Source organism: Panicum virgatum, chromosome 7K (genome assembly GCF_016808335.1).
Source record: "Panicum virgatum strain AP13 chromosome 7K, P.virgatum_v5, whole genome shotgun sequence".
Classification (NCBI taxonomy): Eukaryota; Viridiplantae; Streptophyta; class Magnoliopsida; order Poales; family Poaceae; genus Panicum; species Panicum virgatum.
Genome location: NC_053142.1, coordinates 3,324,258 through 3,338,061, shown reverse-complemented (window position 1 = coordinate 3,338,061; position 13,804 = coordinate 3,324,258). Strand labels below are relative to the sequence as shown.

The 13,804-nt window shown below is 48.5% G+C and overlaps 1 protein-coding gene and 2 long non-coding RNA genes across 3 annotated transcripts; all 3 read left to right on the top strand.

Annotated features, from left to right (window-relative positions):
- The first annotated feature begins 378 nt into the window (after positions 1 to 378).
- LOC120643099 lies at positions 379 to 1,890 on the top strand. The gene is made up of 3 exons (XM_039919623.1): positions 379 to 601; positions 810 to 1,220; positions 1,319 to 1,890. Exons 1-3 carry the CDS (start codon positions 379 to 381, stop codon positions 1,888 to 1,890), a joined length of 1,206 nt encoding a protein of 401 aa, XP_039775557.1.
- A 5,946-nt stretch (positions 1,891 to 7,836) lies between these two features.
- LOC120639585 lies at positions 7,837 to 10,100 on the top strand. The gene is made up of 3 exons (XR_005661502.1): positions 7,837 to 8,134; positions 8,268 to 8,320; positions 8,513 to 10,100. It is a non-coding gene; the product is annotated as an uncharacterized LOC120639585 (long non-coding RNA).
- Positions 10,101 to 10,261: 161 nt separating this feature from the next.
- On the top strand, positions 10,262 to 13,418 carry LOC120639583. The gene is made up of 2 exons (XR_005661501.1): positions 10,262 to 13,007; positions 13,098 to 13,418. It is a non-coding gene; the product is annotated as an uncharacterized LOC120639583 (long non-coding RNA).
- Positions 13,419 to 13,804: the final 386 nt, after the last annotated feature.

Sequence of the window (13,804 nt, the reverse complement as noted above, 5' to 3'; positions counted from 1 at the left end):
ATGCCTGCCCGCCGGGCCATCTAAAGGTCTACTTAGTTGTGGGTGTTAGAAGATAGAATGTATTGGGCTGGTTTGGGCTATAGGGACCTGGCCGCACAGCCCCTTTGGCCTGTGCGCCAACCCTAGTTTCAGGATAGACACGGCTGATTTCCTTGTTAGGCAAGGATCCCTTGATTGGTCATGTTTCTATAAACCATCATGATCCTTGCCTATATATGTGTAACCCTTGTTCACCATATAAAAATCAATCTATTATTCTTGGCCATCTTCTTTCATGGTATCACGAGACCGGGTTCCTCGCCCGCCTCACCTTACGTTGCCCTAGGCCGTGCACCAGGCCGCCCCCTGCGCCAGCGCTGCCTCCTCTCCACCCTCCCGATGGCCGGGACACCACCTCCCTCCCACTCTGCGGCCAACAAGGCTGCTGCTGCTGATGATGCCACCGCCCAGGCAGAGATCACAGCCGCCAAAGCCAAGGCTGTCACTGAATCTGAACAGGCCACCGCTGCCGCCGCTGAGCGCCAGGCAGCGCGCAGAGCACAAAGCTACGCGCCAGGCAGCGTGCGAGGCCGCCTTGGCCCGCGCCACTACCGCTGCTCAGGCCGCCGCCGACGCTGAGAAGGTGCATGATGCCGCTGCCGCCCGCGCCCGCGAGGCTCTTGCCTGCGCGGAATAGGAGCACGCTGCCATCCCCTCCTCTGACGACGAGGACGGCTCCCAGGAGCCGCCAAAGCCCGCTGATCTTCGCCAAGTCCTGCTTCTCCATGAGGTAGCCGTCATTGTGAACCTTCACACCCAAGCGGTCGCAGTGCAGAACATCCAGAGTCTCATCCACGTCACCCTCGACGTCAACTCCGGTAACTACACCCGCTGGCGAGATCAGTTTCTTCTCGCCGTCGGGAAGTTCTCTCTCCAGGAGCACGTCCTCTCCGACGAGGCTTCCACCGGCTATCCAGACTGGGCATGCATGGATTGCGTTGTCAAGTCCTGGATCTTCAGCACGATCTCCGACGACCTCGCCAAGACGATCTCCGTGCGCGGCTCCACCGCTCGCGCAGCCTGGCTCGCCGTGGAATATCAATTCCTCGACAACCGCGAGACACGCGCCCTCTACCTCGACGCGAAGTTCTGTAGTTTCTCCCAGGGAGATCTCTCCATCACGGACTACTGCTGTCGCCTCAAGCAGATGGCGGACGACCTCGGCGAGACCGTCACCGACCGTACCCTCGTCCTCAACCTCATCCGCGACCTCGGCGAACGCTTCTCCAACATCAGCCTGCATCTTCGCCACAGTCATCCTTTCCCCTCGTTCCTCAAGGCCAAGGACGCACTGCTCTTGGAGGGGCCTTGGCGCACCAGTCCTCCACGCCGACTACCTTCGTCGCCTCCCAGTCGTCCTCCCTTGCACCGGTGACTACAGGGGGTGGTGAGTCCCCTGGGGGAGGTGGTGCCGGCCACGACGGCGCCCCTCCATCGTCCAAGGGTTGCCGCGGCAAGCACGGCGACAAGAAGGGTGGCTCTGGGCAGCCTGGCCCCGGTGGCAAGGGCCCCCAGACTGCCTCGGGTGCCCCCTGGCCCACCTACTGGAACCCGTGGACCGGGACCATCCAGATGTGGCCCGGTCCGCGGCCGCCCCTTGCGCCGATCCCGCAGCCGCGCCCCTCCCAGCAGCAGCAGGCACAACAGCAGGCGCAGCAGCATGCGCTGCTGGCCTCCTCGCCGTCCTTCCTGGCACCCCAGCAGGTGCAGCAGGTCGCCCCGGCGCCCCTTTCCGCAGCTCAGTGGGCACCGCCGACCCCCGGATCCTACAACCCCATTGCTGGTCTTCCATCTTGGGACCAGCAATCCCTCGCCTCGACGTTCAGCACTATGACGCTATCCCAGCCATAGAACAATGACTGGTACTTCGATTAAGGTGCATCCTCTCATATGACTTCACAGTTACATGCCCTGTCTCATTCCTCAGTGCCCTCCACCTCTACTCCTTCGTCCATTGTTGTCAGTAATGGCTCCTTGCTTCCTGTCACTGCAACTGGCTCGACTGATCTATCCAGTTCCCTATGTCTTAATAATGTTCTTCTGTCCCCACAACTTATTAAGAATCTCATTCAGTTCGCCAGTTTACTACCGATAACAATTGCACTGTGGAGTTTGACCCTTTTGGTTGTTCTGTGAAGGATCTTCTGTCCAGGAATCTGATCGTCAGGTGCAATAGCTCTAGGCCCTTGTACCCGCTGCACCTCCCTGCTGCTCACTCCTTGGTCGCCGTCTCCACTTCCTCCCTGTGGCACCATCGTCTTGGACACCCCGGACATGAAGCTCTCGCCAAGCTCTCCGCCGTCATACCCTCTTGTCCAGGCGCCGGCGACACCTCCCCCTGTCATGCATGTCAACTTGGGCGTCATGTTTGTCTGCCTTTTAGTGTGTCTTCATCTCGAGCGTCTCATAATTTTGATCTTATACACTGTGATTTGTGGACATCTCCCATTGTCAGTGTTTCGGGATTTAAATACTATCTTGTCATACTTGATGATTGCTCACACTACCTGTGGACCTTTCCCTTACGCCTTAAGTCTGACACGTACTCTACGCTCACCAGTTTCTTTGCTTTTGTGCGTACTCAGTTCGGTGCCACAGTCAAGGCAGTTCAGTGCGACAATGGCCGTGAGTTCAACAACTCCAGCGCCCGCACGTTCTTGCTGACTCATGGCGTTCACCTGTGCATGAGCTGCCCTTACACCAGCGCCCAAAATGGTAAAGCTGAGTGTGTCATCCGTTCCACCAATGACATTATCCACTCTCTTCTATTTCATGCGTCAGCTCCCCCTACCTTCTGGGTTGAGGCTCTCCATATAGCAACCCACCTCCTCAACCTCCTCCCCACCAAGACACTGAACATGTCTACGCCGCACCAAGCCCTGCTTGGCTCCCCCCCCCCCCCCCCCCTCGACGTATGATCATCTTTGTGTCTTTGGTTGCTCACGCTATCCTCTAACATGTCCGCCACAGTAGCTCATAAATAATTCTCAGTTTGGTATATGCCCCTGATCACTCCTTTGTTTTAATTAGTTAGCAGTAATAGCTACGCATGCATTTGGTAGGTTACTCCAAGGGCCACCTGCATGTACAGCTGTATGTGTATTTCCTACTCCAGCGCATGCTGAGAAATGAGAGGCCCAAGCACTGTGAAGCGTGCATGCTTATGCAACAAATAAAGCAGATTTCGTCACTGTTGGTACCTTGTAGGTCCTTTAGGCAAAATGAAGCATGATTTCTAATATACGAGGGAGGGAGTAACTATTTAAGCATCTACATAGTTTCACCACAAATGACTACATTATTAACAAACACAGCTGAAAAGCAACTATAGTTCTACAGTTTAGGAGGCACTATTTGTGAAATAAACTGATAATTGCTAATAATGGAAAACTATTTCAGAGAAGCTACTAAGAAGACTATCACCAAGACCGATACACATACTCGACACCCAAGAAAATGAGATGCGTCAACTTGGAACAATAGTGAGCACCATCGATGCAAATCAGAAATAGAAAATAATGTGCCTCAGACAAGGTACCTGTATGTTCCCACTCCTTGCACTCGCAAGTGTAGCAGCCTTCCTTTTTGTCTGCATGAACTTTGAACTTGTGTTGGCCTCATGTTATTCTATTGGAATCATTTGTGTGGCATATTAGGTAGTCATGCTGTCCCCCATCCGAATCATTCTCGATCATGTACGCTGTGCACTCTTTCATTTTGTCTTCAGACTCCTTGAATACCCCACGGGTATATATCCTACAGAGTTGCACCTCGAATCTCCATCTGCCCCTAATTATTGTCTTGCTCTGCATCACCAAAAAGTAAGAAACTACACGGTCAAGGAAATCGAACAAATATTATGCCATACACAATGAAATTTCAGGGTGTATTTTACCGTTGAAAGGTAGGTCTCCTCAGCCTCCTTCAACAGCCTTGAATGCATGAAATTCATGGTGTTTTTTACAAACTTGTGTAAGGCGTTACCATTGTTCACAAATCCCTTCTTCATTGTAAAGTTTGTACTCTCGCTCCGCTGCGTGGATGCCATCCTCCTGCAGTAATCTTTCTTAAAATATGCAGGGATAAAACTTCTCCGTTGCTGGTACAAGCTCTCCGTTGTAGGATCATTCTGTAGATCAAACTCACAAATCAACTCTTTCCATGCCGCCTGTCACACCCGGTTTCTAAAAGAAAACCGAATGCATAACTATATGTATGCCAGGATCAAGTTCCATATATATATATAGTGATGTCATAATGGAATAATGAGTAACAATGCCACGTAAAAGAGACTTATAATGACTAAAAGCCTATCAGAGATGCACAGCTTTATCCTGAAAACGTCGGCTCCAGACTTCACAGGCAATCGACTGGGGGTTGCGTACGCCTAAAACTCAACAATATCTTTAGTAGACTTCAGAGCAACTTTTCTTCAGAGCAGCATTTTTAGCAAGTGTGAGTACACTTATAGTTGGTACTCAGCAAGTATGTTAGAAAACAAATAACATGCAAAGCTTAAACAAGGAGAAGGCTGGCTGAATAAAGCAGTAATCATTTTAAATAAGCAGTTGAGCATTAATAACCTATTTATTAAGTCATGAATGAAACATTCCCAAATTTATGAAATAAAAGATAGTTGAGTAGTAAATAAACTTGGAACATTAAACAACTGAATTAAAGTATAGATTCCAATTAAGTTATCATGTGAGGATCCGAGCCGCTCTTGACCGTGAGCACAGCTGATATATCAGTTTCACACTCTGCAGAGGTTGCACACTTTACCCACAAGTCTTGTCTCCCTTGATGCCCGAGGTAGCTAGCCTCTTAAATACTTCCGAGGTGAGTGGCAGGGATTCACTACGAGGCTTTTACAAAAACTCTCTAACAAGTAGTAGCCCGCTAAAATTTCAGCTGCTAGGCGAGTGTACCTCCCCCAAGGGCGACAAGCGGGGGCGGGGGGCTCGCGACGCTCGGCTCCAGTAGCGGCGCTGCTTCTTGCGCCTGGGCGACGGCGTGCTGAACGCGCTGACGAGCGGCAGAAGCGATGTGCGGAGCCGGCAAAAGGGCGACCAAGCTAGGGTATAGGATGGCGGCGCGATTTGTAGCGAAAACAAAGACCGAGGGCCCCAAGTGCACGCCTGGGGAAAACGATCCAACCGCTGCGCGGTGTCGATTCCAACTCGGTTGGGCTCGAGCGCAGCAGGCGGATGACCTTGACCTGTCAGGCTAACCTCAGCAGCATACCGCGGAAGCCTCGAGATGGTTATGTGGCTGGCGTGCGGGCGGATGTGGCGAGGCCGGATTCGGGCCACGTGTGCGGTGCCAGCGTGCGTGTAGCGTGCGTGCGCCGGTTGGGGGGGTCTACTGAGGTCAGCCTCATGGACGTGAAGCGGCCCAGGGCAGGTAGAAAACGAGGTGCTTTGGCTTGTTCACCGTACCTTTGACGTAAGTGACAAGCAGCTTGCATTGTTGGGTTTGACCGAACTCATGCAAACGTGAGAGGAAGCTGCGAGAAGACAAAGACTTGGAGAGGGGATAAATGTGACCAGATTTCAGAATTTTGCAGGCTAAAGATAAAAGTCTCCAGGGAATAAAGTGAGAAGAGGCCTTCCGCAGATTAGCAGATTAGCGTAGACACAAAAAAATGAGATATAGATGCAAAAGCTCATGGAACTTCGACCATGGCCAAGGACCTCTGGCCGGCCGTCTTGCTGGTGCTGCATCAGCCTAGGGTCGCAGTTGAGTGGCCCGGGAAGAAGCAGCTCATCAAAGCGGATGCCGGGGTGCTGCAGGCTTCCCTACTGCAAGAATAATATGTAGAAACACTCTGATTTTTTTTCAGAGGTAGACCAAAATTTCACCTGCTACTACAAATGGAGCGGTGTTACTGTAGCATCCGACCCACCCCTAGAAAAATATTTTTAGGGGTGAGTCACCCACTCACCCGCCCTTAAAAATGAGTGGCATTTTTAGAGACGGTTCATGGCGTCACCCGCCCTTGAGTTTTTCTATGGGCGGGTGACGCCATGAACCGCCCCTAAAAATAGTGGCATTTGTAGGGGCGGATCATGGCCTCACCCATTCCTACAAATACATTTTTAGGGGCGGGTGATGGCATGACCCGCCCCTACAAATGGTTCCACGTAAAAAAATTCATAACTTTTTCATATGATCTCGAATGAAGTCAAACTTTATATCAAAATTGTAGAGAATGACGAGATCTAAAACTTTGTAGTTGATAACTTTTTCATTTAAGGTCATCTGTTGATCCGAAAAATTATTATATGTTCTCTAATAGCTATAACTCAATAGTATCTCAAATTACTCAAGTCATACTTTGGGGTTTCCACAATCTTAATATTTATATACACTAAAATATACTTGACATATTTTTTTTTTGTTTCTGTAGATCACAATAGAGATAGTGTAGAAGTTTCATATTTTTTTAATGTGTTTTGCTATATGTAAATAATTAAATGAAGTTTCATATAGATTCTCCTCAATTGGTGCCACCCCGACCCTATCCCGAATAACTTCGTTCCAGACTCTATCCCTCCTTGTGTGCCCGTAAAACCACCGCAACATCCGCATATCTGCAACACTCAGTTGCTGGACATGTCGCCTTTTTGTAGGCCAACATTCAGCACCGTATAATATCACCGGACGAATTGTTGTCCTATAAAACTTGCCTTTTAGCTTTTGTGGCACCCTCTTGTCACAAAGGATACCAGAAGCTTGACGACATTTCAACCAGCCAGCTGAAATTCTATGCCTAACATCTTCATCAATGTCGCCATCCTTTTGTAGCACCGATCCTAAATACCGAAAAGTATCCTTCTGGACCACCACTTGCCCATCTAGACTAACGTCTCCCTCCTCATGCCTAGTCGCGCTGAAATCACACATTATGTACTCAGTCTTGGTCCTACTAAGTCTGAACCCTTTTGACTCTAACGTGCGTCTCCACAGCTCTAACTTCCTATTAACCCCTGCCCTACTCTCGTCAATTAGCACCACATCATCAGCAAAGAGCATACACCAAGGGATCTCACCTTATATATCCCTTGTGACCTCATTCATCACTAAAGCAATTAAATAAGGGCTCAATGCTGACCCCTGGTGTAGGCCTATGTTAATAGGAAAGTCAGTGGTGTTGCCATCACATGTCCGGACAAGCATCGTCGCATCCTTGTACATATCCTTAATGAGGGTAATGTACTTAGTTGGGACTTTGTGCTTCTCCGAGGCCCACCACATGACATTTCTCGGTACTTTGTCATATGCTTTCTCAAGGTCAATGAAGACCATGTGCAAGTCCTTCTTCTGTTCCCTATATCTCTCCATCAATTGTCGTATTAAGAAAATCGCCTACATGATTGACCTTCCAGTCATGAACCCAAATTGGTTTTGGGTCACACTTGTCACTCTTCTTAGGCGATGCTCGATAACCCTCTCTCAAAGCTTCATCGTATGGCTCATCAGTTTAATCCCACGGTAGTTAGTACAACTTTGAATTTCACCCTTGTTTTTAAAGATAGGTACTAATATACTTCTCCTCCATTCTTCCGACATCTTGTTTGACCGAAAAATGAGATTAAAAAAATTAGTTAACCATACTATTATTATATATATATTATATATATATATATAACTTATGTTCTGTAGCCGGCCACAGAATAACTCATTCTGTGGCCACCTAATCCTTCCGTTGTTCCGATCAAACCGCATCACTCGGCCTTCGTTGCGCGGCTCGGCTCGACTTACGGCTCTCAGTCCCAGCGACTCAGCCACAATGGCCAGCTCATTGTAATGATTAATTACACGAAAAACTATCCCAAAATTTATCGCGTTCCCCATCACGCACAGATGCCCAAACATCGCCGCGATGATTCTATCGCGGAGCAGGAAGCGGGATGTGCACTCCACCGGATCAGACACCGCCGCTCAGGCATTGAAGGGATCCCCCGATTGCCAAAGCTTCATCAATCTCATCAGGTTTACGGCACAAAAATCTGATTCCCATCCACCACCGGCTATCCACAGGAACACCGCATCTTGCAGCTGGAGGTGCCCCCAATGGGATCTAGCCATCTAGGTGAAATGCCGCTATGTGTTTTCCCGATGTTCTTTTTTGGATCTATCCGGTTTTGATATGAATATTTTGATCCGCTACCTCTACGTTTCAAGTAGAATAGCAGATGACATTTACTTCGTCATTTTCTGGCCAGATCGACAACAATTGTTGCTGCCGCGCGGGGGTTCGTTGACTGCCGCAGCCCAGGTAAACCAGTCATGATTTGAGCCATAATCACCCGGGGTTGGACTATCCCCATTTTTTTCGTGCGTGCCCATTGAAAAGCCTAGGATTGCTTATTTTGTTGTTGAGTCATCACTTTCTCGGTGATTTTTACTACTGATAATCCCCAATTTTGCTCACCCATCGTGGGTATTGAAGATAAATTTATCCATGCAGGCAAAATGAGCTTCCGATCAACGACAGCAGCAAAGGGATATCTGTCAGTTGCCAATTGCTATGCTATAGATGTTCTATGAATTGAGATAACATTATCTGGATTTCATAATTTTCAGTATCTCATTGGGTTCGTGGAAAATAGACTGATCTGAGTATTTTTATACACTGGTAAATTGATGAATCCACTACCAATCTTGGATTCTAGTAATCATTTATAAAGATTATCATAAATCACGTATTAGGGACATATATTCTAGTAAATCATTTCGAGAAATTCGAGTAAATAGATTTTTTTAGAAATCATAATTGATATATTTATTATGGTTAGACTTGCTTTCTCGTAACACGCAGTTGTTTCGTGGATCTGGCAGTCGGCTCTGGGTTTCCTAATTTTTTAGAAATCAGACAGATGCACTGGGAAGGCCAGGTCCAGATCCACCATGCGCATGCGCATGCCTCCTGGTTTCTAGAGACAGGGGGTTGTGACGGTGTGGAGGTGACGGCTTGTGTTATTTCGTCGGGCAGGCACTACACCAAACTGGAATTACCTTGGCGGCCATAGATTTACTTGGTGGCCGAAATGGAACCGCCAAGAAAAATATAGTTTCCTTGGCCATTTAAGTTAACCGCCAAGGAAAAGTATAATGCTTGGCGGGTGAACAGATACGACATGAAAATTGCGAGTTTCCTTGGCGATTTTTGCTGGACCGCCAAGAAAACCGACTATTTCCTTGGCGGGTTAACTTGGCAGCCAAGAAAAATGGCGCATTTCCTTGCTGGACCACCGAGAATACTGACTGTTTCCTTGGGGGTTTGGTTTGGCAGCCAAGAAAATGACGCAATTCATTGGTGGTCTGGTGTTTTAATTTGAAAAAATAACTACAGATTGGTAAAATAATGGAGCACATGAGGTTGGAGCCTATGTGTTAGGTTCTCACACACAAACCTTACTACTGCACTATGCACGCGGTGGTATAAATTCTTGGTAATAAATTATTGACAGTATTCTCAAATATCTATAAAAAAGGGTGCAATGGGGATCGAAACAGAGACCACATGCTTAGGAAAGGTACTATTTTTTAATATTATGGCCAACATAAGGTTGTATCAAAATTTAAGGTACATACAAGTTCAAAAACATTATAAGATACTCAAATATTGAAGTTTGACATGAGTTGTTGGGATATATGTGATAGATATACCCATTCGTGAACAATATATGATATTATTAAAACCATTTAAATTTTTATGGTAAGCTTATGTGCCAAAAATATGTCACCATGTCAATTTGTAGAATTTTATGACAAAATTTAGATATTATTATAATTATGATGTGATTATGAAGAGATAGAAGTTTTAATTATCATTAGAAAACAGTTGCAATTTTCATCTATCTCTAGTACATGAACTAAAATAGAACTTATGAGCCTAAATATAATTTTTATGCAATTGTTTGCATTTTATTAGAAGCACATGTAGTTCAATTTGAAATTAATTTCTATAACAATGTATAAATTCATTTTTATACGGTACTTTGCAATGTTATAATGCACTGAAAAACAAAAAAAGAAAATGGTAAGCAGGGCAAGGAAGAAACGAAATTGGCCTGTTTTGGCCCAAATAATATAACTATTTCTGACCGTTCATCGCCGATCCGACGACTGTAATCATGCTCCTACGATATAAATCGCTCTCTCAAACCCTAGCAGCTCCATTCCCCACTCTCCCCCCCCCCCCCCCCCCCCCCCCCCTATCAGCCTCACCTCAGATCCATTCCCCTTTCTTCTCCCAAAAAAAAAATCCATTCCCCTTTCTCCCTTCCCTCGCGGCAAGCGCGGACCCTGCCACTGCCGGCCGGCCGTGGACGGGTGACTGCAAGGTGCCCCGTGCCGCGCGACCGCAAGCAGACCTCCGCAGCTTGGGTGCTCGCTGCGGCATCCTCGAATCAGGCGGTTCTGCGATTGAGGCGGCGGCGGCCGCTGCAACCGAGCTCCGCATCGGGCCCTGCGCACCACAACGACGCGGCCGATGCTGGCTTTGCTGCGACGCTCCTGTACCTGGCAGGTGAAGTGCAGGGCGAGCTGGAGCTGCCACTCACGGCCGTGCGGCGTTACTCCCAGGGCGAGCAGATGCGACCCCTAGCCTGCAGCTCGTGCTTGTGCTCATTCCGCATCCTTGGCCTTTTCAGCCCTCCTCAGGTAAGCTGTCATGCGTCTCTCTCTACTTGATTTCTTTATATGACTAGGCTATTTGTAAAATTTGGCCAATCTCGGATCTAATCATTGCCCGTTGATTGTGTTGTGACCTGCGCTGGTGATTGAGGCAGTAGGTACAAAGCACACTGCACTTATGGATCTGTTTACCATTGCCTAATCTATTACTGAACTTATGCTTTCCATGTTCTAATCACTAGGTATCTAGTGTACGTAGGAGGTGTAGGGATGATAGACATGACAGCCTAGCTATATCAGCACAGGTGAATCAATCTTTTTATTGGCAAGGTAATAACAAACAATCCCCTGTGCTTGATCTGCGAGACATTGGCTATAAAAAATAGTTCATTTGCTGTTAGCTTTGCTAGTACCTGTGCTGTTAGCATTGCTTAATCTGCTACTTTTCTTGCACACGACTTGAGCAAGCTTTGGTTGATAGCAGAGGTGAATTAATAGCATGCTGTCACGAGGTCAGACATAATGTTTTTTTGGTATGTCCTAAAAGTTGCCTTTCAAGTTGCAGCCCTGAAATCTACAGCCTTTAGTGGTCAATATTTTATCTGAAAAAAATATGTATTAGTGGTGGATGTGGTTAGATTATCACTAGCAAACACTTTGTTGCACATTGATAGGACTCTTACTAGCTGTCTTTTTGGTTGCACTTTGCTCTAATTATGTTTAATTTTTTTTGTGAGCAGACAACATTTCTAATGAAAAGGTCTTTGCTGAGCAGCCAGAAGTCCACATGTTAGTTAGTTGAGAAAATTGCCAATTTGACATCAAAAAAATTGAACCTTGTCTATTTAACACCCAATCTTCATTTCTTATCTATATGTCTCCAAGACCATTTTTCTTTGCCAATTTAACACTACCGTGATCTTCTGCTAGCCATTGCCGTTAGAATCCCGAGTGGCCCACACGTCAGTCTCTCTCCCTTTCTCCTCTCTCTCTGTTGGCGTGGGGCGAGCCGCTGGCGTCGCCGGCGGACGAGCTCTTCTACAAGGGGAAGCTGCTGCCGCTGCACCTCCCGCCGCGCATCCAGATGGTGGAGGAGCTCCTCGACGGCCGCGATGACGGGGCCCCGTGGCGCCTGCCGGGGTCATCGCCGGCGCCGGCGCCGGAGAGTCCGCCCGCCTCGCGCGCGAGGTGGCGCGGGTGCTTGACGACTGTCGCGCCTCCCTCGCCGTGCACCAATGGAAGCTACGGGAGCTCGTGGCGATCTTCACCACCCTTGGAGGCAGCGGCTGCTTCCTCCCCGCCTTCTGCATTGCCGTCATGCCGCTCTTCGAGCTCTCTCGCCGGTCCGTGGGATCCGACCGCATCGCCTGCTTCATAGCGGCCGAGCGGGGCAGGGCCGGCGCGGTCGTCGCGGCCGAGCAGGGCGGGCGAGCGCGGAGTGTAGCGGCGGCACACGGGGCAAGCGCGGAATGGCGAGGGCGCAGGGCAAGCGCACGCCGGCGAGGGCGCGCGGAGCTGCGACGGCGTAGGGCCAGCGCGGAGCCAGAGAGCTCGAGTAGGAGATGAGCACGAGCTTGATGGTGTCTCGCGGGATGAGCTACTTGCCGAACCAGAACATTTGGGCTTGCCGAACACGGACCTCATGGTCGCCTCCAGCGCCACCATGGGCAGGGCGGCTCCGGCCAGTTCCTGCGGCGACGGTGTGTGCGAGCTCCGTCGGCAGCACAGGCCAGCGCGATGACGCGCATTCACGGCCGCCCGGGTCAGTTCCAGCGGCGGCGCAGGCCAGCGTGACGGCGCGCACGCACGGCGGCTTCGGCCAGTTCATGCGGCGACGGCGACGGCGCGTGCGAGCTCTCTCCGGCGAGCTCACGCAGCGACGCGGCGTGTACGAGCGCGCAGGCGGCCGTAGAAACCAGTGGTTGCTTCCCAACGGCGGGCCCCGTCATCGCGGCCGTTGAGGAGCTCCTCCACCATCTAGATGCGCGGCGGGAGGTGCAACGGCAGCAGCTTGCCCTTGTAGAAGAGCTCGTCCGCCGGTGACGCCAGCGGCTCCCCCCACACCAACAGAGAGAGAGGAGAAAGGAAGAGAGACTAACGTGTGGGCCACTCGGGATTCTAACGGCAATGGCTAACAGAAGATCACGGTAGTGTCAAATTGGCAAAGAAAAATGGACTTGGAGACATATAGATAAGAAATGAAGATTGGGTGTTAAATAGGCAAGGTTCAATTTTTCTGATGTCAAATTGGTAATTTTCTCTAGTTAGTTTAGTTGAGGAGGAAAATTGATTAATGATATGACAGGGTCCCTGCTTATGATAAGGTGACACTACTTAATCAATTCTTATGTTTTTCTTGTAGTATTTACTTAATGTATTGGCTAGCTTGAGAAGAATGTGCCTTCTATATGCAGGTAGCACCTTTTTTTTGCAGTATTTGCTTAATGCAAGAAGAGTGTTCAGATGAAATGCAAAAAAAGCGAGAAGGATCTTGAGAATTGGAGAAAGCAGGAGTTGCTGTGTAAAATAGGCTTGCTATTAGTCTCTATTTGATAATGTATGAGAATTTCTGGTATTTCAAGTTGTTTAGCTGGTTAGTCACTTAGTCTACAAATTTGTTTATAATTTAATATTGACAATGTCCAATTCATACAGTTATATGAACAAGCCTGATTTGTATGTGTAGCATTCAATTTGATTGATAATCTTTGGATAAATAATTGCCATTTGCTTTACATTGGATATGATTGGATGATATTTAATTGTATTGCATTTTTTTTATGGTGCCATCTGTTTTCTTGGCTGTTGGTAGCCACGGAAATCACATAATTCTTGGCGGGCAAGGGCAGCCAAGGAACCATATATCCTTGGCGGGTGTGGGCAGCCAAGGAATATGTTTTCCTTGGCGGGTTATGGCAGCCAACGATTGTGATTTGCGTGACAGTTGTTATATTTTCTTGGCGCTATGGAGATTTTGCCGTTGTCCCAGTTTGCCTGGCGGTCATACCGCCAAGGAAACCATACTTGGCGGCCAGCAGCCAAGGTAATTGAATTTGCTTGGTGTTCTTGGCGGATTTTGCTTGGTGGCCAGCCGTCAAGGATCATTTCCTTGGCGGTTTTG

Coding starts and splice junctions, on each gene's coding strand:
- LOC120643099 (XM_039919623.1), top strand. CDS start 379: ATGGCCGGGACACCACCTCCCTCCCACTCTGCGGCCAACAAGGCTGCT. Junction 602..809: donor GCGCCACTACCGCTGCTCAG/GCCGCCGCCGAC, acceptor AAGCGGTCGCAG/TGCAGAACATCCAGAGTCTC. Junction 1,221..1,318: donor CGGCGAGACCGTCACCGACC/GTACCCTCGTCC, acceptor TCGTTCCTCAAG/GCCAAGGACGCACTGCTCTT.